The following is a 24058-nucleotide window of genomic DNA, read 5'->3' on the forward strand; positions in this document are numbered from 1 at the left end:
ACTAATGTGTGAATGGATTAGATCATCTGAATCACGAGAGTTGCTGATTCTGGAATATAATTGGTCAAGTTTTACAGCAGGTACTCTACTTTTTTATGGTGCTCTGTATTTTCTTCCAGGTGAGTTTCCTGGAAGTAAAACCTATAATGTTAACATTATTTAAGTGCCATCCTATTAATTATCCATTCCCTTCCCGTCCTTCCCCTCTCATTACTTCCCTTTATACACCTCTCCCAGCCCACAAACATATGCTCACCTTTGCAAAGGGGTCTTGGAGAAAGTTTTTCAGGTTTATTAGTTGTCTCAGAGACTTGAAATAGATTTATAGAGCTATAAAGCTGTTTCTTTTCTTTCTTTTTTTTTTTTCCTGGAAATGTCTGTTAGTGATTTCCCAAGAAAACTAACTCATGTTTCTAAACTTTTAGTGACTATGCATGATCTGTTCTCAATTTTTTCTGTATTTAGCACATGATGAAGATAAGCTATGATGTGGTTAAGCGCTGGGTCAATGAAGCCCAAGAAGCTGCTTCAAGTGATAATATTATGGTCCAGGTACTGTCATTGAATCACCTTAGCTTATGTCTCCAGATCAGCTTTCTTTAACCCTATGTTTTAGGGGCAATTTATTGATTCCTCAGATGAGTATTAGCTAAAGGCTAATATTAAGCAGCTTAATTTTAAGTAGCCTATTAGTGCATATTCTTAAGTGAGTATTCCCACTAATTATGATTACCACCAAAGGCCCTGCTATAGTATTCAGTAGAAGCTGTAAGAATGTTTGAGAAAGATTCTTATATTCAGTGGTAGTTTGAGATGTTCATTCCAGAGGTCATAATTCATTTCAGTCCTTTGTTTGAAAAATAATTTGTGAAGAAGGATGTTCAATTCCAAGCTCGTCAGGCCTTGATTATACTAGATATTATAAAAACAGTAAAGAGTAATTTTCACTTTGTGAAGCTTTAAAACTGTTTTTTTGGAAAGATCTTTTGATATTCATTAGGCTATTCTTAATTAAAAGGACCAAGATTAAATTCTTAACTGATAATTTTATGTAAAGTACCCCGTTTGTATTTGAGAGGGTACTTGTTTATCCCCTTTCAGTGTTTACTTCTCATGTTAGCATATTAAGTTGTGAGGAAATAGAGTAGTAATTTTTCCCTTGGGAAACATTCTCACCCTCCTAACTCTGATCATTGTGCTTTTACACAAAGTGCCATGATAATTACATGCCATAAGCCTACTTTAGGAGATTAATCCTTTAACCACTAACATGACCACAGATGCTTTAAAGCCACTAAGCAAGACCTGTAACACTGGTTAAAGCCTTGGACCTGAGAGCCTTTGTACTAAGGATGGATGGGGCAATGCTGAACCTGCCAGAGCCATCTTCAGATTGTATGTCACCCCTTAATACTTACCTAATCTAAACTTCTGAGGGTAAATTAGAAACTCTCATCCTTTCAATCATGCCTGTGTTTGATTCATTATGAAAAAGATATTCTATTTGTATACATTAGACTTGGGTGTCTTTTTATTACAGATCTTAATTCCATATGATTCTATTTTTATGTAAGTTTTATCCTCTTCCTACTCAGCCTTCTCTCTATATTACATTATTTTTCTTGTTCTTTAGTACCATGCACTGGGAGTTTTGTATCACCTTAAAAAGAATGATCGCCTTGCTGTTTCTAAGATGTTGAATAAATTTACTAAATCTGGTCTCAAATCACAGTTTGCTTACTGCATGTTGATTCGAATTGCCAGTCGCTTACTAAAAGAAAATGAAGAGGGGTAAGTGTTTTCACCTAAACCTAAGTAATATTCCATTTGCTGGTTAACATACCTCAGAGTTTATTTCCTTTATGAATATTTCTTGGGTAATGCTGACTTTACAGATGGATTTGATGTTTTCAAATTAAGAAAAAAAATCATAGGATTCCAAGTAACACAACTTTTATTTTTAATTTAATGTATGCTCTGGTATATATACTTAATAGGTTATGATTGCTAATAATATAATACATAACAAACTGATATTGAACAAAAAATACTTATCATAGGTTATATAGTAATTAAATGTGAAAGGTGGAAGTGACATTAAGAATCATCTTGTTTATCTTTTTTATTTTTATAAAAGAGAATGTTGAAGTATGGCATTTAATTATTTATTTAAAGCGCATGAGGGAGACTAGTAGAATTACACATGCATAAAGTTCTTATACTGTTCATGAAGTAGTGTTATATTGTCTGATGGTAGACTGTGATAATATAAGGATGAATATTGTAATCTCTTGAATAATCATTAAAAAAACTAGGAGATATAAGTATCAACAAAGAAGATAAAATGGAATATTAAAAAATATTCAGTTGAGCTTACTGCTTTCAGTAATGGTAGAGTAGCTTGGTTATATTAGCCTTCCTACAAATAATGATTATATCATTAGTACAACACTGTGCTTCCCTGAAACAAAAAAACCCACACTGTTTAAAAGTACTGATGAGTGGTGAGAAGTGGGCAAAAACTGGAGGGAAAATGATGCTTGAAAGACAGAAACTATACTAGGTGAGATTTGTGTGTATCTGGCTGGGCTCTGAGGGTACCCAACAGTTTTTGGGTGTGGGATCACAGAAAGCTGTAGTATTTAATGGACAGTGGGGACAGAACACAGTTTGAAATTAGAAGAATTGTGAAAATTTAGAGTGGTAATCCTGAGAAAGAGGGAGCAATAGGTACAGTGAGCCTCAAAATCAGTTTTAAACTCTGCAGAAATCTTTGGCTGTCTATTCAACTATGCATATACAGGGGAAGACTCTAGTAAACCTAACAAAAAGCAGTAGCTGTCAGCTGAAAGAACTGAATGGAGAATTCAGTTGTAACTCACCATGGAGGAGATAACGTTTGGAGTTTGATCCCAGCTAAGTTAACTGCTTGCTAAAGAAACAGCTTAAATTCTAGAGTCTTTGCATTATATCATTCACAATATCTATATACAGTAATAAATAAATAAAAATAAAATAAAATTGCCAGAAGTACAAAGAATTTGGAAAACGTAACCAGTAGTTAAGAGAAAAAGCAGTCAATAGGAACTGACCCTGATATAGCCCAGATGTTGGAATTAGCAGATAAAAATGTTGAAGCATCTATTGTAAATTTTTTAAAAACTTTAATGTGAAGTAGTTATAGTGAGTGAACAGAGGATATGGAAACTAAAAGAAGGAGCTAAAAAGAAATTTTAGAACTTAAAAGCACTGTATCAGAATTCAACTAGAGAAGTAGAATCCATAGGAGATGAAAATATAAAGAGATTTTTTTTTACAAGGAATTGGCATATGTGGTTTTGGAGCTTGCTAAAAGCAAGTCCAAAATCCACAGGGCAGGCTGTAGAAAGGGGAGGTTCCAGGCAGTCTAGAACTACAGGTCAAAGTTGCTGTTCACTTGTGAAATTTGTCATCTCACATTTTACCATAAGCAGCAAGAGGAAACCAGGTCATAACTTCACCACTTTCTTTGGAAATTCCCTCAAGTAAATATCCAAGTTTGTTTACAAATTCTACTTTCCACATAACTGCAAGACAGTTTCACTAAGCTCTCAGCCAGTACATAACAAGGATCCACCTTACTCCGGTTTACAATAACAAGTTCCTGACTTCTTTGTGATCCTCTAAGACCAGCTTTCTTTCTTTCTTTCTTTTTTTTTAAAGAAACTCTTTTTCCTCTAGTTTTCTTTACTTCTTTTTTTAAAAAAATTATTTATTTATTTTTTTTGGCTGTGTTGGGTCTTTGTTGCTGCATGTGGGCTTTCTCTAGTTGTGGCCAGTGGAGGCTACTCTTTGTTGTGGTGGCATACCACTTGATATATAATTGGAATTCCAGAGGGAGATGTGAGAGAATGGAGCAAAAAAAAAAAAAAAAAAAGATATATGAAGAAATAATGAACAAGTATTTCCCAGTGTGCATTTATTCTGAAGTGCAAGTTTGATCTAGCAGTCAAAAATCAACATAATATTTCTCATTTAAAGAATAAAGGAGAAAAACCTTAACATCTTAATGGATGCTAAAAAGCAGTTGATAGAATTCAGTGGCAATTTGTAATTAAAAATATCTTTTCAAAGCAAATAATAGAAAACATTATTATTCTGATAACAGTACCAAAAAATCTCCAATAAACTTTATACTTATTGGTGAACAATGAAAGATTGTGAGACAAAGATGCTTGCTAATCCTGTTTTTTAAGTAACATTTTACTAGAAAGTCCTACTTGATGCAGTAAGTTAAGACAAAAATAAAATATCTAAAGATTTGAAAGAGGACATGAAACTGTCTTTGCAGACAACAGGATTGTGTATGTAAAAACTGCGAAATAAACTATATAGTACCTATTAGAATTGATAACATGAATTTACCAAAGTTACTGGATAGGCTGATATCCACAATCAATTTTATTTCTACATACCAGCAACCAATCAATAAGATACAATTTTGAAAAGATGGTACCATTTTAATTAATATCAAATCCTTAGGAATAAATCTACCAAAAATTGTGTACATCTCTACACAGAAAATTATCAAATGTTATTTAAAGTATTACTTGAGTAAATGGAGGGATATATCATGTTCTTAGATTAGAATATTCAGTACTATAAACATATCACGTCTTCTTATTTTGATCCATGGATTCATTGACCCCTCAATCAGAATCTCAATTGGCTTCTTTTAAATACCAAACAGAAATGCATACATTTGTGTCAAAAGACATACCAAGGATACTTTTAGTACTATTTTTCATAATAGCCCTGAAATGGAAGCAGCCCAAACGTCCATCAGTGCTAAAATCAAAAAATAATTTGTGGTATATTCATATAGTCAGTAGTATACAACAACGGAAATGAACAGATTACCATTGTCAAATGTAACCACATGGATAAATCTCAGAGAAGTCACAAACAAATATATTCTGTATAGTTTTGTATAAGTTAATTTCAGACTTAACTGGCACAACTAATCCATAGTATTAAAAGTTAGGGTAGTGTTTATCTTTTTTTAAAAAATAATTTTATTTATTTATTTATTGGCTGCATTGGGTTTTCGTTGCTGCACACGGGCTTTCCCTAGTTGTGGCGAGTGGGGGCTACTTTTCATTGTGGTGCACGGGCTCCTTGTTGTGGTGACTCCTTTTGTTGCAGTGCATGGGCTGTAGGTGCATGGGCTTCAGTAGTTGTAGCACATGGGCTCAATAGTTGTGGCTCACAGGCTTAGTTCCTCTGAGGCATGTGGTATCTTCCTGAGGCAGGGATGGAACCCACGTCCCCTGCATTGGTAGGTGGCTTCTTAACCACTGCACCACCTAGGAAGTCCCAGGATAGTATTTATCTTCAGGGCACCAGGATGGTAGTGCTTGGAAGGTGGCATGTAGGGGGCTTCTGAAGTGCTTGAAATATTTATTTTCTTTATCATGGTAGGTTTGCTGTAATTCACTTATGATTTGCCACATACAAGTTTGTAATAATTCACCTATGATTTAATTATTGTATAACAAATTACTATGAAACTTGACCAGATTAAAAGGATAATAAACATTTATTTTCCCACAGAATTTCTACAGGCCAGGGATTTGGGTGTATCTTAGCTGCATGGTTCCTGCTTGAAATCTTTTGTGAGGTTGCAGTTAAAATGTTGGCCAGGGTTACAGTAATCTGAAGGTTTGGTGGAAGCTGGAAAGTCTGCTTCCAGATAGCTTACTCACGTGACTCGCACCTTAATGTAGGCTGTTGGCAGGACACCTCAGTTCCTTATTGTGTAGACCACTCCATATCGCTGCTCGAATGTCCTCATAATATTGAGGCTAGCTTCCCCCAGAGCAAGTGATAAAAGAGTACGAAGTGGAAGTCACAATCATTTTTATGACCTAGTCTTTGAAAACACATTCCAACATTTCTGCAGTCTTTTGTTGGATAAAAAAGATCAGTTGTATTCAGTGTGAATGGGGACAACACAAGGGAATGACTACTAGGAAACAGTTTCAGGGGCATCTTCAAGGTTGGCTACTGTATTAGTTTTCTAGGGCTGCCATAACAAAATGCCACAGACTGGGTGACTTACACAACAGAAATTTATTTTTTCACAGTTCTGGAGGCTAGGAGATAAAAGATCAGAGTGCCAGTAGCGTTGGTGTCTGGTGAGAGCTTTCCCTTGGGTTGCCTTCTCAGTGTGTGCTCACGTGATCTTCCTTTGGTGCACGTGCAGAGAGAGAGAGAGCGCTCTCTGTTGTCTCTTCAAGGACCTTAACCCTAACAGATCAGGACCCCACCCTATGATCTCATTTAACCTTAATTCCTTCCTTGGAGGCCCCATCTCCAAATAGGGTCATACTGTGGGTTAGGGCCTCAATATACGAATTTGGTGGGGTGTGGGAAATGGGGGAATATAAACATTCAATCTGTAACAGTTACCTCATGTGTTTTTCTTTATTTTTGTTATAATTTAATACAAAGTTAACTTTTTAAAATGGCAGATAATTTCTCAGGCCTGCACAAAGAAAAAATACAATCTTTAGGTTAAGAAAACAAAAACAAAAAAAGCACCAAATGCTCATTAGAATGAAGGACACAGGTAAACAAGCAAGCACATTCTAACAGTGAATTTTTTTTAACATCAAGAATAAAGAAAAAATTCTAAATTTTAAGTAAAGATAATTTGATCCATAGTTTTACTTCCTGTTTCTCTCAGCTGCATTGCATGGAAGGCAGCAGCAGAGCATTGTCTTCATAGTGCTGTGGGAAAATAACTGTCAGCCTGGAATTCTATACCCAGCCAAACTCATTCCTCAGTGAGGTTGAGACAAAGGTATTTTCAAACATAAATAGTTAGCCAGTCACTTTGTAAGAATTATTCATAGTTTTATTCCAGTACAAATAGAAGGCAATAGTGGGATTTAAGGAGTAAGAGCGAGCAATGGAATTCTCCCTGTTTATTTAGGTGATTCTCAATGGGTGTTGTAACTTTAAAATTTAATGACAAGCTCAAAAATTCCAGGAGGACAACACCATAATAAATAGTGGTGGTAGATGGAAGTAAAAGCATGTTAAGGTTTTTTTGGTTTGTTTTGGTTTATTTGTTTTTGTTTGGGAGGAAGATATTGTTAGTGATATTAAACTTTGTCAGAAAAATATATGGGTTAGTAACTAAGAATATAAGCAGAATGTGAAGCTTTAATAATGTTGAAATAAAAATGGAACAAAGAAAACTTGATTGAAGGTTGGTAAGGAAAAAAATAATAAAGACAAAGTATATAAATAGAAAACAGGAAATAAATTGGGTGGAATTAGTCTCAATGTGTTAGTTACCTCTTGCTGTGTGACAAATTAGCCGACATTTATTATCTCACAGTTTCTGTGGTCAGGAATCTGGAAGTAGCTTAGCTGTCTGGTTTTGGTTCGGGGCTCCTCATGAAGCTGCAATCAGGTTGTCAGTGTTTTATAACCTAATCTTGAAAGTGACGTGCCATTACCTCTGATGTATTCTCTTGGTCATGCAGACCAATCCTAGTGTAATGTGGGAGGGGACTGCATAGGATGTAGATATTCAAACTTGGAGATTTGGAAAGACCATCTTGGAGGCTGGCTAGCAAACAGAATATTTCAATTATAATAAATGTAAATGCTTTACTTACATTACTAAAGGATCACTTACTAAAAGAGTCTCAGATTGGGTAAACAAAACAACAGACCTACTATATAGCATTTTACTTAAGACACTTGTAAAAAAATGACAAGGAAACATTTTAAATAAATATGTCAAGAATATATGCTAGATATATACTAACACAAAAAAGTTCAGTTTAGCATTATTAATATAAGCCCCAATAGGAATCAAGGTTTACAGCATTAAAAATGACAGTGGGATTTTGTATCTTGACAAAAGTAATAGTCTTAAAAACGGTATAACAGGAATGATCTTGCATATACTTAATAGAATTGTTTCAAAATTTGTAAAGCAAAATCTTAAATACAAGAAATTAAACACTTCTCTTAGGTGGCAAATCAGTTGATCCATATATCACTGATAATAAAATTGACCTTGGATTTATAACCCTGTGTCCAAGAGAGAATATATAATATTCTTTAAAATTTTTTAATTGAGAAACATAATGTACGTATAGAAAAATGCATAAAAGTTAGAGTTGTATACATTATATCCACTTTCTCTGAGACACTCTTACAATGATCATATGCATTAGGTAGTAGTACATTTCTGGTATTTCAGAAATGCTTTATGTATCCTTTTTGGTCATAACTATCCCCAGTAGAAACCACTTTCTGACTTTTATGGTAGTCACTTCTTTGCTTTTATTTAGATTTTTACCCCCCTGTGCATGTATCCCTAAACAGTAAAGTTTAGTTTTGCCTCGTTTTGAACGTTCTGTCTATAGAATCATGCAATATTTTGGGTCTTTTTTTTTTTTTATATTTTATATTTCCTTGATTGAATACTTCCCAGTTTATTTATATTCTTCTATTAATGGGCATTTGGATTATTTTCTGCTTTGAGCACTTATTAATAATGAAATGCCATAAATAGCCTCCCTGTACCTAATACCACACTGCCACATTACCATGCTTTATCCCTTTGTATGTAAGCATCCATTTCTTTAGGGTATGTATCTAGGAATAGAATTGCTGGATCATTGGTATACATCTCTTTACTAAGTAATGTTAGACATTGTTTTAAAAGTGATGGTACAAATTTACATTCCAGTTAGCAGTGTGGGATTTCCCGAGGCTTGATATTGTCAAACTTCAGTAAAATTTTACTAATTTAAGGGGCATATTATATACTTCTTATTGAGATATAATCCACATATCATAACATTCATCTTTTTTTTTTCTTCTTTCCATCTTTATTGGAGTGTAATAGCTTTACACTGTTGTGCCAGTTTCCGGTGTACAACAAAGTGAATCAGCTGTATAAAATTCATCTTTTTAAAGTGTATATATAATTCGGTGGTCTTTAGCATATTCACAGTTGTGTAACCACTACCACTAACTCCAGAATATTTTTACCACTCTAAAGAGAAACCCCCAACTCATTAACAGTTCCACTCCCTATTCTACTGTCCCCTCAACCCCTGGAAAACATTAATCTGCTTCCTGTCTGTATGGATTTGCCTGTTCTGGATATTCATATAAATGGAATCATGTAACATGTGGTCTTTAGTTTTTGGTCCCTTTCACTTAGACAATAATGTTTTCAGGGTTCATCTATATTGTAGAAGTATCAGTACTTCATTCTTTTTATGGCTGAATAATATTCCACTGGATGGCTATACCATATTTTACTTATTCACCCGTTGATGGACATTTGGGTTGTTTCGACTCTTTGGCTATTGTGAATAATGCGGCTGTTGGGAGTCATGCATAATTTTTTATGTGGACATGTTGTCAGTTCTCTTGAACATTTACCTGTGAGTAGAATCCTCAGGTCGTAATGTAACTATGTTTAACTTCTTGAGGGGTACCAAACTGTTTTACAGAGTGGTTTTAATGTAACCATTCTACATTCTTGCCGGCAGTGTGTGAAGATTCTGATTTCTCCACATCCTCACCAACACTCACTATTGTCTGTCTTTTTAAACTATATACATTGTAGTAGGGGTGAAGAGGTATATCAGTGTGGATTTTTTCCCCCACTGGAAAAGTTTTATTGAAAAATATTGTACAAATAAGTTATTGGTTTGGCAGCAGGAAAGGCTTTATTTCCCTAACAAGTTTGAACCTCTTTTCATGTGCTTATTGGGCATTTGTATATCTTTTTTTTGGAGAAAGGTCTGTTCAAATCCTTCACTCATTTAAAAAACGGGGTTATTTTTCTTTTATTGTTGTTAGTAATAGTTGTTAAATATATTTTGGATACTGTAACTTTATTAGGTATATAATTTGCAAGTATTTTCTCCCATTCTGTGGCATTTCTTTTCACTTTCTTGATAGTGTCCTTTGAAGTACAGAAGTTTTAAATTTTTATGAAGTCTAATATGTCTTTTTTCATTGGCTGCTTGTGCTTTTGTTATTAAACCTAGGAAACCCCTGTCTCATCTAAGGTCACAAAGATTTACATCTGTGCTTCCTTCTTGTAAGAGTTTTATTTTTTACATTTTGGTCTTTGATCCATTTTGACATTTTTTAATATGGTGTGAAGTAGGGGTCCAGTTTCATTCTTTTGCATGTGGATATGCAGTTGCAGTATGAGTTTGCAATTGTCTCAGCACCATTTGGTGAGAGACTGTTCCTTTTCCGTTGAATTGTCTTGGCATCCTTGTCAAATCATTGTGATTTTAATTTGTAATTTTCTGATTACTAATGAGTTTGAGAACCTTTTTCTATATTTATTAGCTATTTGGATAGTCTTTCTATTTAAATACCTATTGGAGTTTTTCCCAATTTTGGGGGGGGGCACTGGGTTATCTGCTTTATTCTTATTGATTTCTAGTTATTCTCTACTATAGATGTGAGTCCTTTGTTAGTTGTATATATTGCAAATAGCTTTCCCACCCAAGTTTGTCTGTTGCCTTTCTTGATATCTTAATGAACAGAATATTCTTAAATGTGTCATTCTTTTACCTTCGCAATATTTTTTGTGTCTTGATCAAGAAATGTTTTCTACCCCAAGTTCCCAAATGTATCTTCTGTATTGTTTTCTATAAGCATTATAGTTTTAACTTTCATGTTTTAGGTCTATAATCTACCTGGAATTGTTTTTTGGATATAGTATGAGGTAGCAGTCTTTTTTTCCCATATGGATACCCAGTGGTCCCAGCACCGTTTGTTGAAATACCTGTCTATATCCACTGCTGTGCAATATCAGGTTTGCCATGAAACAGGCATCCTTACAGGCATTGGTCTGTTTCTGGGCTCCTGCTCTCCACTGCTCTATATTTCTGTCCCTGTACCAGCAAAACATCACCTTATCATCAAAGCTTTATGATACTGTAGATATATGGTAGAATAAATCCTTCTCTCTTATTTATTTGCAGTAGTGTTTCCCAGTTCTTGCTTTGTATCCTTATTTCTCATTATGTGTGTGTATATAATTTTATCAGGGATTGTTTAGCTTTCCCCTCAGATGAGTTTGCCTCTTCCTGGGACACTCCCACCAAGACCATTAATAACAGCCAAGAAGTTCTAACCTAGGCAGTCTTATCCCCCTGGTTTTTCATTCATTGGGACTTTAGGGATATTTACCACAGGCAGCTAGTGAGACCAGCCATCCCAGTGATTGGCCATGCTGCCGAAATGCCAAAATGAGTCTTTGATCTCTCTCCTTTGATCCACTTCCAGAAAGCCACAGTAGAAACCTGATTTGATGCCCACCTTGCTGTAACAATTTTTATGCAAATGAGCACAAATATCCAAGCAAAACTCATACCTAACCTACTGGAGTAACATTCATTGGGTGAAACTCATAGACTGGAGCAGTACTAGTTGCACTAGGTTCCACATTGCCCTTTCATCCTAGGACAGTGTACAGAGATCTGTCAGAACCATTTTTCTCACCCTGAGAGAGGGATTATGACCCTCAAAACCCTGATTTCATTGATTTACATGTAGCTGTCCAGCTTTCCCAACACTACTTGCTGAACAGACTGTCTTTTTCCCATTTTATATTCTTGCCTCTTTTGTCAAAGATTAATTGACTGTAGGTGTGTGGGTTTATTTCTGGGCTTTCTATTCTGTTCCATTGGTGTATGTCTGTTTTTTTGCCAGTATCATACTGTTTTGATTAGTGTAGCTTTGTAGTATTGTCTGAAGTCTGGGAGGATTATACCTCCAGCTTTGTTCTTTTTCCTCAGAGTTGCTTTGCCAGTTCTGGGCCTTTTGTGGTTCCATATAAACTTTAGGATTATTTGCTCTAGTTCTGTGAAAAATGTCATGGGTGATTTGATAGAGTTAATGTTAAATCTGTAGATTGCTTTGGGTAATATGACCATTTTATAAATATTAATTCTTCCAATCCAAGAGCATGGGATAGCTTTCCATTTCTTTGAATCATCTTCAGTTTCCTTTATCAGTGTTTCAGAGTTCTTAGCATATAGGTCTTTCATCTTCCTAGTCAGGTTTTTTCCTGGGATTTTTTTTTTTTTTCACTTTCTGATATTTCATTGTTACTATAAAGAAGTGCAACAGATTTCTGTATATTAATCTTGTACCCTGCTACCTTGCTGAATTCATTTTTTAGTTCTAATAGTTTTTGTGTGGATCTTTAGGGTTTTCTATATAGAGTATCATGTCATCTGCATATAATGACAATTTTACCTATTCCCTTCCAATTTGGATAGCTTTTATTTCTTTTTCCTGTCTGATTGCTGAGGCTAGAATTTCCAATATTATGTTGAATAGCAGTGGTGAGAGTGGGCATCCCTGTCTTGTTCCAGAATTTAGCAGGAAGGCTTTCAGCTTTTCACTATTGAGTATTGTGTTGGCTGTGGGTTTGACATAAATGGTTTTTATTATGTTGAGATATATTCCCTCTATACCCACTTTGGTGAGAGTTTTTATCATGAATGGATGTTCAATTTTATCAAATTGTTGCTTTTTCTACACCTATTGAGATGATCATGTGGTTTCTGTCTTTTCTTTTGTTGATGTGGTATATCATATTGATTGACTTGCATATGTTGAACCATCTTTGTGATTCTGGAATGAATCCAACCTGATCATGGTGTATGATCCCTTATATGTATTGGAATCAGTTTGCTTCAGTTTTCTTCAGGATTGTTGCATCTCTATTTGTCAAAGATACTGGCCTGTAATTTTCTTTTTTTTTATCGTAGTCTTTGTTTTTTGGTATCAGGGTGATGGTGGCTTCATAAAATGACTTTGGGAGTGCTCCCTTCTCTTAAATCTTTTGGAATAATTTGAGAGGGATAGGTATAAGTTCTCTTTGTATGTTTGGTAGAATTCCCCAGTGAAGCTATTTGGTCCTAGACTTTCATTTGCAGGGGGTTTTTTGGGGTTTTTTGTTTATTACAGATTCTGTTTCACTTCTAGTGATTGGTCTGTTCAAATTATTCTCTAATTGATTCAATTCTGGCTGACTATATGTTTCTAAAATCTTTTCTATTTCTTATCCATTGTTTAATTTGTTGGTTTATAACTGTTCATAGTATTTTCTTATAATTTTCTGTATTTCTGCAGTATTGGTTGTTATTTCTCATTTTGTTTATTTGGGTCCTCTCTCTTTTCTTCTTGGTAGCCTGGCTAGAGGTTTGTCTATTTTGTTTATCCTTTCAAAAAACCAGCTCTTGGTTGTATTGATCTTTTCTATTTGTTGTTTTGATCTCTATTTTATTTTATTTTATTTATTTCCTGTCTAATCTTTATTTCCTTCCTTCTGATGACTTTGGGTTTTGTTTATTCTTTTTTCTAATTCTTTTAGGTGGTAGGTTAGGTTGTTTATTTGAGCTTTTACTTGTTTCTTGAGAAGGGCCTGTATCACTGTGAATTGCCCTCTTTGAACTACTTTTGCTGCATCTCATAGATTTTGTAAGGTTGTGTTTTCATTGTCATTTGTCTCAAGTTATTTTCTGATTTCCTTTTTGATTTCATTGTTGATTCATTGGGTTTTTAGTATGATGTTGTTTAGTCTCCATGTGATTTTTTTTTTCTTCCCATCTTTCTTTCTGTGGTTGATTTCTAGTTTCATACTGTTGTGGTCAGAAAAGATGCTTGAAATAATTTCTGTCCTCTTAAATTCATTGAGGCTTGTTTTGTGTCCTAGTGTGTGGTCTATCCTAGAGACTGTTCCATGAACACTCAAAGAATGTGTATTTGGTTTTGGTTTTGGTTTTTTGGATGAAGTATTCTGTAGATATCAATTAAGTACTTCCGTTCTGTTGTGTCATTTAGGATCTCTCTTGCCTTGTTGATTTTCTGTCTGAAAGATCTGTCCATTGATGTCAGTGGGGTGTTAAAATCTCCTACTATTATTGTATTCTTATCAATTTCTCTCTTTATGTCTGTTAGTATTTATTTTATATATTTAGGTGCTCCTACACTGGGTGCATTTATGTTAACAAGTGTAATGTCCTCTTCTTGTATTAATCCCTTTATCATTATATAGTGTCCTTCTTTGTCTTTCTTTATGGACTTTGTTTTAAAGTCTATTTTGTCAGATATGAATATTGCTACCCCTGCTTTTTTGTTTCCATTTGCATAAAATATCTTTTTCCATCCCCTCACTTTCTTTTTTCTATTCTTACGTTTGTTTGTTTTGTCAGTCCCAATCTCCCAATCATCCCCTCACTTTCAATCTTTGTGTGTCTTTCGCCCTAAAGTGAGTCCCTTATAGGCAGCTTATTGTAGGTTCTTATTTTTTTATCTAAGCAGATTTGAAATTTTTATTCTAGTTATGCACTTTCCAAGTTTCTGTTTGGTTCCTTTAAAAAAAAAACTTCATTTTTTTCTTCATCGATACTCTCTCTTGGGTGAGGCATGATTGTCATGCCTTTAAGTTTTTAAGTCTCTAATTCTTTTTTTTTAAATTAATTTATTTATTTTAGTTTATTGGCTTTGTTGGGTCTTTTTTGCTGTGCACGGGCTTTCTTTTAGTTGCGGTGAGTGGGGGCTACTCTTCGTTGTGGTGTGCGGGCTCCTCACTGCCGTGGCTTCTCTTGTTGCGGAGCACGGCCTCTAGGCGTGTGGGCCTCAGTAGTTGCAGCACATGGGCTCAATAGCTGTGGCTCACAGGCTCTAAAGCACAGGCTCAATAACTGTGGTGCACAGGGTTAGTTGCTCCACGGCATGTGGGATCATCCTGGAGCAGGGATCGAACCCATGTCGCCTGCATTGGCAGGCGGATTCTCAACCACTGTGCCACCTAGGAAGCCCAAGTCTCTAATTCTTTAGATATGGTTTCCTTTGCTTCTTTGAACATATTTATATTAGTTTACTTAAAGTCTTTGCCTAGTAAATCCAACATCTGGGCTCCCTGAAGAATATTCCTATTGACTGCTTTTTTTCCCTGTATATGGGCCATATCTCACTATTTCTTTGTGTGTGTCATAGCTTTTTATCAAAAACTAGATATTTAATATACTGTGATAACTGACCATCTCATTTCCCTCTTCTCCATCCTCAGAGTTTGTTTCTATTGCTGTTTGTTGTTGTTGTTGTTTGTTTAGTGACTTTCCTGGACTAATTCTGCAGTCCTTATTCTTTGTCATGTGTGGCTACTGAAGTCAGCTTGGTTAGCTGAGTCTTCGGATAAAGATTGACAGATTTTCTTAAGCACTTTTGACCAACTTGTCTCCCATCTTTTTTTTCAGTGGGCACTTTGTGTGTTGGCACATGCCTTCCATGCTCTGGCAGTTTATAACTCTGCTTCAGCCTTCTTTTCCTAATTGTGCAGAAACTCAAAGTCAAGCATGGCTGAGAGGTTAGAGCTCTGTATGATCTTTCCTAGGTATTTGCCAGCCTTTTAGATCCCCAGGAATATGTCAGAAATTAAAGCCCCTTATGGGCATCTCATTTCTTAGATTTTCTTTTTCAGTGTTTTTGGCCAGCCTCTTGTTTGCCCCAACTAGAGGCACTGCCTATGGCAACTGCAGTGTTAAGCAATTGCCACTGATTTTTGGGAGACAAGCCTCCTGGATATAGGGCTTTCCTCACTGACTGACCTCCAAGTCAGATGAAATAAAAATTAGCTTCAGGGAATTCCCTGGTTGTCCAGTGGTTAGGACTCCACGTTTCCACCGTAGGGCGCATGGGCTTGATGTCGGTGGGGAAACTAAGATCCCATGTGCTGTGTGGCATGGCCAAAAAAAAAAAAAAAAAAAAAAAGATTAGCTTCATGAATGGGGCTTTTTTAGGGAGCATCATTCAGGTTAAGTAGTGACAGTGCTCTGGGAACAGGGCTTTTGATGGTGCTCCAGATTCATCTGCCTCCTTCAATGGCTACTAGGCTACTGGCTTTCATAGTTGGCATGGTTTGGAGGCCCTGGTTTCCAAGGCTACCATGAAGCTGGGAAGAGGGCATGAAATAGAGCAAGTTGAAATACCAGAAAGCATACTGTTCTTATGAAGATTCAGCTGTTCCTGTTGAATACATGTTCCTAGTATTGTTGCAAGCCTTAGGCTAACTTCTAGGGTGTTGAAAAAGTTGATTTTGAAAATTTATGCCAGTATGCTCATTGCTTTTATGGAGGAGTGGATTTTCAGAAGTCCTTCATTTCATAATTCCAAAAGTGCTTCTCATTCTGTCTGTGCTTTTAACCACTAAGCACATTGTCTCTGTTGTTTATGATATCTAATTATAGCCTATGTATATTTATTGTCAGCCATGAAAGTCCAGTCTTTGATTTCATTGAGAGCTGCTTGCGAAATAAACATGAAATGGTTATTTATGAAGCTGCTTCAGCTATCATCCATCTTCCTAACTGTACTGCAAGGGAGTTGGCACCTGCTGTTTCAGGTTAGTTGTATATTTGATAACTGGCTTTTGTTTATATTCTTATGATTTTGTTTTAAGTTCCATAGGTCTACAGGATAGGTATTTCTGAACCTTAGCTCTGTATATATAACCTTTACATCCTGATATGTAGATGATTTATTTTAGTTGTTCTTTAATTACAGTTGTACCTCCATATCCTTGGGTTCCACATCCCACTGATTCAACCACATCAATTCATGGTTGGTTGAATCCTTAGATGTGGAACCTGCAGATACCAAGGGCTGATCGTGCGATACCATTTTCTATAAGAGTCTTTAGCATCCCCAGATTTTGGTATCTGCCAGGGGTCCTGGAAGGTCCAGTCCCCTTCAGGCCCCTGAAGGGGTGACTGTACTTTTTTCTGAAGTTATAATTTCCCCACATTAAAAACATGTAAGTTTTTACTTAGAAACAAGTAACTTTAATGCCTTTAGTTCTCCATGTTTAAAAAACCCATTTACTCTTATAACTATAAATGTTCCTACTCTATAAACTCAGATATTAATGGGTATATTAATTTTTTTAGGAAGAAGAATAAATTTTGTTTCCTATATTTAAAGTTTTTATAGCTTAACAAAAAGTACTTTTTCTATTTTTGATGATATATTTTTCATGAGAATTTTTGATTCTGTGATCTAATTTCGTTATGTGTATTTTGAATATGATTCTTCATGTACTATATTTTCAGAAATATGCTATATGTTGAAATGAGCTATTCACTATATTCACAGTGATCTTTTTTCTTTCCTAGTTCTTCAGCTTTTCTGTAGTTCTCCTAAGCCAGCTTTGAGATATGCAGCTGTGAGGACCTTGAACAAGGTAGGTGGTCCTTTGCTAATTACCGACTTGTATCATTGTTTGAGAAACATTAAATGTGAAGCATTTAGCTTTCTTTTTTTTTTTTATTTTAATTTTTATTTATTTATTTTTTGGCTGAGGTGGGTCTTTGCTGCTGTGCACGGGCTTTCTCTAGTTGCGGCAAGTGAGGGCTACTCTTTGTTGTAGTGCATGGGCTTCTCATTGCAGTAACTTCTTTTGTTGCGCAGCACAGGCTCTAGGCGTGTGGGCTTCAGTAGTTGCAGCATGTGGGCTCAGTAGTTGTGGCTCGCGGGCTCTAGAGCGCAGGCTCAGTAGTTGTGGCGCACAGGCTTAAGTTGCTCCATGGCATGTGGTATCTTCCTGGGCCAGGGATCAAATCCATGTCCCCTGCATTGGCAGGCGGATTCTTAACCACTGCGCCACCAGGGAAGTCCCACATTTGGCTCTCTGTCCAAGGTTAGTAGATATGATTTATGGGCTTCACTTCTGTAGCACCTAACTTGTATTTGTGGCCTTAGATATGGCCATTTATACTATTATTCAACTAAAGATTATAATTCATTTCTGACTTTTAAGCATTTTACAGTCAAGAGCCATACTGTCCAATATGATGGACATTAGCCTTAAGTGGCTGTTTCCATTTAAATTAATTTTAATTAAATGAAATAAAAAATTCAGTTCCTCAATCATTCTAGCTGCACTTCATGTGCTCAGTAGCAACATGTAGTTAGTGACTATCATATTAGACACTGCAGATATAGAATATTTCTGTCATTGCAGGAGATTCTGTTGGACAGTGCTGGTCTATAGCAACACTATCCAATATAAACACTATGTGAGTCACATATGTAATTTTAAATTTTATTGTAACCACATTAAAAATTTTTTATGATGAGATTAATTTTAATAATATATTTTATTTACCCTAATATGTATAAAATGTATCAAGATGTGACCAGTATAAAATTATTAGAGATATATTTTACCTTTTGTTTTTTCATACTAAGTCTTTGATATCCAGTGTATATTTTGTATTTACAGCATACCTCAATTTGGAATAGTCACATTTCAGGTGCTTAGTAGTCACATGTGGTTATTTGCTACCATAGTGGACAGCGTAAGTCTAGAGGATACAGTGCAGAAACACAGAATGAACTAAATAACTATAAAAATTTTAAATGAAAGTTTAATGTTGTAGAAGACTGGTCTAATGAAATATGTGATTGATTATAAGTTAACTGTGTGAACAACTGGAGGAGAGAGAAATTTAGAGCAGCCATAAAGGAAAAAGCCTTTATAGAACAATATGAATTGTGTTTTGAAGAGTTGATATAGGTCCACATTCCTTCATCTATAATCTTTTGGGCCAGATGTATCTCAGAAGTCAGTATTTTATGAATTTTAGAGAGGTAATGTGGTGCCGTCTCCTGCATTTATACTAACCCCTTTGGGCCTGGAGCAGTTAGACACGTTATATACATTAATATTTCTGCTTTATATGTATGACTATCCTCACTAAATGGAATAAATTAAGACTTAGTTTTACATTAGTTTGGGTCATGTTTTGTTGTTAAGTGAATTTTGATGGCAATACTTTGCTGAGTTTTCAAAATTTTAGCACTGTGGTAAAGGATTCTATACCAGTATTGGGTTAGGCAGAGACTTGAACGTCATCAACAAAAGCAAAGAAGCAGGACAGTGACAGACATGTTTTAGTGACCATGAGCAATCCAGTTTGGCTGGAGTTTGCTTACTTAAGTACAGAAGTGGTAAAGATATTAAGTTTAAGTGTCTTTGAGTAGTGTTTATCATTCTGTGTCCTACTATCAGAGATTCTAACTCCTAGTAGAATAGGTAAATGTACTATAAGGAGAAACAGGCCAACTATAATAAAAGACAGACTATGAGATTGTTATAAATGTTATAGAAACCTAGGAAGATATGCCATACTGTAACCAGCAGTTAATCGTTTATTGAATGATGTATCATACCTTATTAATTGGAAACATTCATCTTGAAACAATTGCTTTTTAACCTGTGTTGTCCTGTTTAAATTTTAAAAAGCCATTTACCTTAATTAAAATTTCTATTTTCCTCTTCTTTTATTTTTTAAAGTTCTGGTCTTTATCAGTAGCAATTTGCTTAATTTTTTTCCTGCCCTTCGACAAGGTGGCAATGAAGCACCCCTCTGCTGTTACTGCCTGCAATCTGGACTTGGAAAACTTGATCACAGATTCAAACAGAAGCATTGCTACTCTGGCCATTACTACACTCCTCAAAACAGGAAGTGAGAGCAGCGTGGACAGGCTCATGAAGCAGATATCATCCTTTGTGTCTGAAATCTCAGATGAGTTCAAGGTAAGAGTTTAAATATAATCATGTTTTCTCCCAGTCTCTGGCTTACCTATTTCTTCTCTTAACAGTGTCTTTTGATGAGCAGAAGTTTTAAATTTTTATGAAGTCTAATTTATTAATTTTTTTCTTTCAGTTATTGCTTTCTGTGTCCTAGAAAACTTTTGTCTATTTCCAAGTCTTAAATATATTTTCTTATGTTTTATTGTAAATGTTTTACAGTTTTAGCTTTTACATTTTGGTCTATGATCCAACTTGAATTAATATTTATGTGTGATAAGTTCAGTTTTTTTCCCATACTGATTTCCAGTCATTCCAGCATAATTTGTTTAAAACACTTCTCTTTCCCCATTGGAGTGCCTTGGCATCTTTGTCTAAAAAGCAGATAACCATATAATTGTAGGAATATTTCTGGGATCCTTATCACATTCTGTCGAACTATTTGTCAATCCTATGCCAGTACCACACTGTATCGATTTATGTAGCTTTATGGTGCCTCTTAAATGTGTGGTCTTCCAACTTTGTCCTTTTTCTTTGTTTTTAATATTCTAGTTCCTTTGCATTTCCATATAAAATTTAGAATCAGCTTATAATTTCTATAAAACAAAACCTTCTAGGATTATGATTGGGGTTGTGTTGAATATATAATGAATTTGGGGAGAACTGATAGCTTAATGCTGTTTTTTCTTCCACTTTGTGAATATGGTATACCTCTCCCTTTATTTAGGTCTTCTTTCATTTCTCTGAGCAATGTTTCATAACATTTATTCCAGAGGTCTTGCTTGTATTTTGCTAAATTTATATCTAAATATTTTATGCTTTTTAAATTCCATTTTATTAAATTTTCTCTTTCATTGTTTGCTACTAGTATATTAAAAATAGTTTTTTTTAAACTTTCCCATAACTCAGCATTCTTGCTGAGTCACCTTATTGGTTCAGGTAGTTGTTGTATACATTTCTTAGGATTGTCTATATAAATAATCATGTTATCTGTGAACAGAGACATTTTCACTTCATTTCCAATCCAAATACCTTTCCTTTCTTTTTCTTGCCTTTTAAAAATGGCTAGGACTTCCAATACAGTGTTGAATAGAACTGATGAGAATGTGTCTGAGATAATCAAAATAGCAAAAATTTCAGTTAGAAGAATTAAAGTAAAAAGATATTATTCCTTCATTTTTATTTAATTCTCAGTCAAGAGGTATAGCTGACCCTATTTACTCTTTTTTTTTGTATTTATCTACTTTTAAAAAACAAACTTAGCCTGTTTATTCAAGTAGACAGTTTGAATCTTTGGGACGCCTTGGGAGGTTATGAAGGTCATTTTGTAGTATAGTTTATTGAACGAATTGAATCTCCAATGCTCGGACATTTAGATAGTTTGCAATATTATGTGAATTACAAATAGTGCTGCAGTGGATAATTTTGTGCATATGTTTTCTTAAAATTTTGGAGGTGTGTCCTCAGGGTAAATTCCTAGAAGTCCATGTGCTAGGTTGAAGGATAAATAAATATGTGGTTTTGTAGAGGATGTTAAATTCTACCAGCAATGTATAAGAGTGCCAGTTTCCCCGTAGCCTCACCAATAAGGTACATATGTTGTATTTTGAAGTTTTTCCAACCAATTGGGTGAGAAAGGGTTTTTCTCAGTGTAGTTTCAATTTGAATTTCTCTTATTATAAGGGAAGGTAAACATCTTTTCATGTTTTTAAAGATCATTTAATATCTCTTTTTTAATATTGTCTGCTCATGTCTTTTTCCCATTTTCTGTAAGATTTTTGGTCTTTTGTTTCCTCAATTAAAATTTTTTGTATGTTAGGGATATTAGTTCTTTTTCTGTGAAATGGGTTATGATATTTTCTCCCAGTTTGTCATTTATCTTTTGACTTTTCTTATGATGTCTTTTGTCATGCACAAATTTTTAATTTTTATGTAGTCAAGTTTGTTGATCTTTTCTTTTATTACATGGGCTTTTGAGTAATTGAAAGCCTTTCTCTTCAAATTATAGAATCTAAATGGGTGAATAAGAGTTTACCCATGTTTTCTTCCAGCATATGTATAGTTTAATATTTTACATTTAAATCTCTAATCCAGGGCTTCCTAGGTGGCGCAGTGGTTAAGAATCCGCCTGCCAATGCAGAGGTCATGGGTTCGATCCCAGCTCCAGGAAGACCGCACATGCCGCGGAGCAACTAAGCCCGTGTGCCAAAAAACAAAACATAAATAAAAAATAAAAAAAAAATCTCTAATCCATTGGATTTTATTATTATATATAGAATTGAGAAATGGATCTAATCTTATCCTTTTCCAATGATTATCCAGTTGCCCCTCAAAATTTTATTAAAGGGCTGTCTTTGCCCAGCATTTGAGATATCACCTTTATCATAAAGTTCCGTATGTACTTGGGTCTGTTTGGTGGCTTTCTGTTCTATTCTTTTGTTCTCTTTATCTATTCATGCATCACTACCACACACTATTTTAAATATAGAAGCTTTGTAAGGATGTTTTAATATCTGTTAGTCTCCTCTCATAACTCTTTATTTTCATTGTTTCCCTAGCTATTCTTACATGTTTATATTTCTTTATGAACTTCAGTATTGATTTGTCTAGCTTCATTAAAAAAAAAATCTCATTGGCATTTTATTCACAGTAAATTTATGTTTTCTTAGGGGAGAACAAATATCTTAATGATGTTGAGATATCCTAACCAAGAACAAGGGATATTTCTTAATTCGTTCAAGTCTACTTTTGTGCCTTTCATGAATATTTTGTAGTACGTTTTACATTAGATTTGAATGTTTTAAAAATTCTTTTCTTAAGTACTTTATCTTTATTGTTGTTGCTGTTATAAATCTTTTTTTTACTCATTGTATCTCCTAACTAGTTATTATTCGTGTATATGAGTAGTATTATTTTTGCATGGTAACTTTATAGCCTGCTCTGTTAAGTAATATGCTGGCAATATGACTGGGGGTGTGTGTGTGTGTGTGTGTGTGTGTGTAAAATGGAAGTGTCCATCCATTCCTATTTTGCTTTTTTAAGAATTTTTATTAGGAATGAGTGTTGGATTTAATCAAAGGCTTTTCAGCATCTATGGATATAGTCACATGATTTTTCTTCTTAGACTCATTAGTATTGATGAATTATATTAATTTTCTAATGTTGAACCATTCTTGCATTCTTGGTATAAATTTCATTTTATCATGGCATATTTTCTTACTGTAGTGTTGGAGTCTGTTAGCTAATATATCACTTAGAATTTTTGCATCAGTATTCATAAATGATTTCCATCTGTAATTTTTCTTTTTGCATGTATACCATCTTTATTAGGTTTATATGTCATTGCTTCATAAAGATTGTGGATATTTTCCTTCATTTTCTGTGCTCTGAAACAACGTATATAGATTTGGGACTATCTGGTTGTTGCGAGACAATTCTCCAGTCTCCATAAATTTCTTGCATTTCTGCATACCCTGTAAATTAGTCATTAATTGCCTTTTGTTTCCTACTATACCAGTTTTGTTCCCTTTATGTAGTATAAAATCTCTTCCAGTCTCAAAGGATAGAAACGTCTCCCTAAAATTAGTAAAGGGCAGGTTTCCATACAGCCCTAGAAGATACAGCTAGTTCTCCCTCTAGAGCAAAAAGCAAATATGCTCATTGCCGAGTACAATAATGTTTCTCTTCTGAGTAAAGGACTGGCATGCTTATTGCCCACTGTAAAATATTGAAGTTTCATGTGACAGATTCTCCTGTACTGCAGCCTATTGTGGGCTCAAAGTATTATCTGGTCCTTTTTGCATTGTCTTATGGGAATTGGGGCTTAGGAAACTGACCTCCAAAGGTTGATATCCTGGCTACTGCTTTTGCTGTGAGTAAATAACTCTTTCAGCTCTGATCCATTTCTTCTATGGAAATCAGTCTAAGCTTTTTATCTTTACTGTTCACTTTAAAATTTTCATGTGAAAATTTTAAATGTAAAAATTTTTTAAATATGCTCAAAGCTTTTTGCTGGAGCAAAGGGATAGGGTCTCTTGAATGCACTTCATTTTTACATTGCTTTTTATTTTCCTTTGAGATCTCTTTGCTTATCTTTCATGAAGAACCATTCTTGTCATTTTAGATAACCGTAGTGCCCTCTCAACTTGTGGTAAATAAGAGGAAATGTATGCTTAGTAGCTAAAGTTATAAAGATGAACGTCCTTTCTGTGTTTTTCTCTAGGTGGTAGTTGTACAGTCTTCATAAAGGTGCATGTCCTTTTTGTTTGTTTTTCTACAGGTGGTGGTTGTACAGGCAATTAGTGCTCTCTGTCAGAAATACCCTCGAAAGCACAGTGTCATGATGACTTTCCTCTCCAACATGCTCCGAGATGACGTAGGTGGTAGACTACTTTTTAATCGTGCGAA

The 24058-nt window shown here is 34.8% G+C and overlaps 1 protein-coding gene across 1 annotated transcript in view; it reads left to right on the top strand.

The window, feature by feature from the left end:
* Positions 1 to 24058, top strand: part of COPG2 (COPI coat complex subunit gamma 2) — a 119770-nt gene that overhangs the window by 49692 nt on the left and 46020 nt on the right. The window contains exons 8-13 of the mRNA XM_057732563.1: positions 466 to 552; positions 1634 to 1791; positions 16329 to 16462; positions 17232 to 17299; positions 19469 to 19657; positions 23931 to 24026. Of these exons, the coding sequence (XP_057588546.1) occupies positions 466 to 552; positions 1634 to 1791; positions 16329 to 16462; positions 17232 to 17299; positions 19469 to 19657; positions 23931 to 24026 (732 nt within the window). The remainder of the gene's footprint in view (positions 1 to 465; positions 553 to 1633; positions 1792 to 16328; positions 16463 to 17231; positions 17300 to 19468; positions 19658 to 23930; positions 24027 to 24058) is intronic.

Source organism: Hippopotamus amphibius, chromosome 4, assembly GCF_030028045.1.
Source record: "Hippopotamus amphibius kiboko isolate mHipAmp2 chromosome 4, mHipAmp2.hap2, whole genome shotgun sequence".
NCBI lineage: Eukaryota > Metazoa > Chordata > Mammalia > Artiodactyla > Hippopotamidae > Hippopotamus > Hippopotamus amphibius.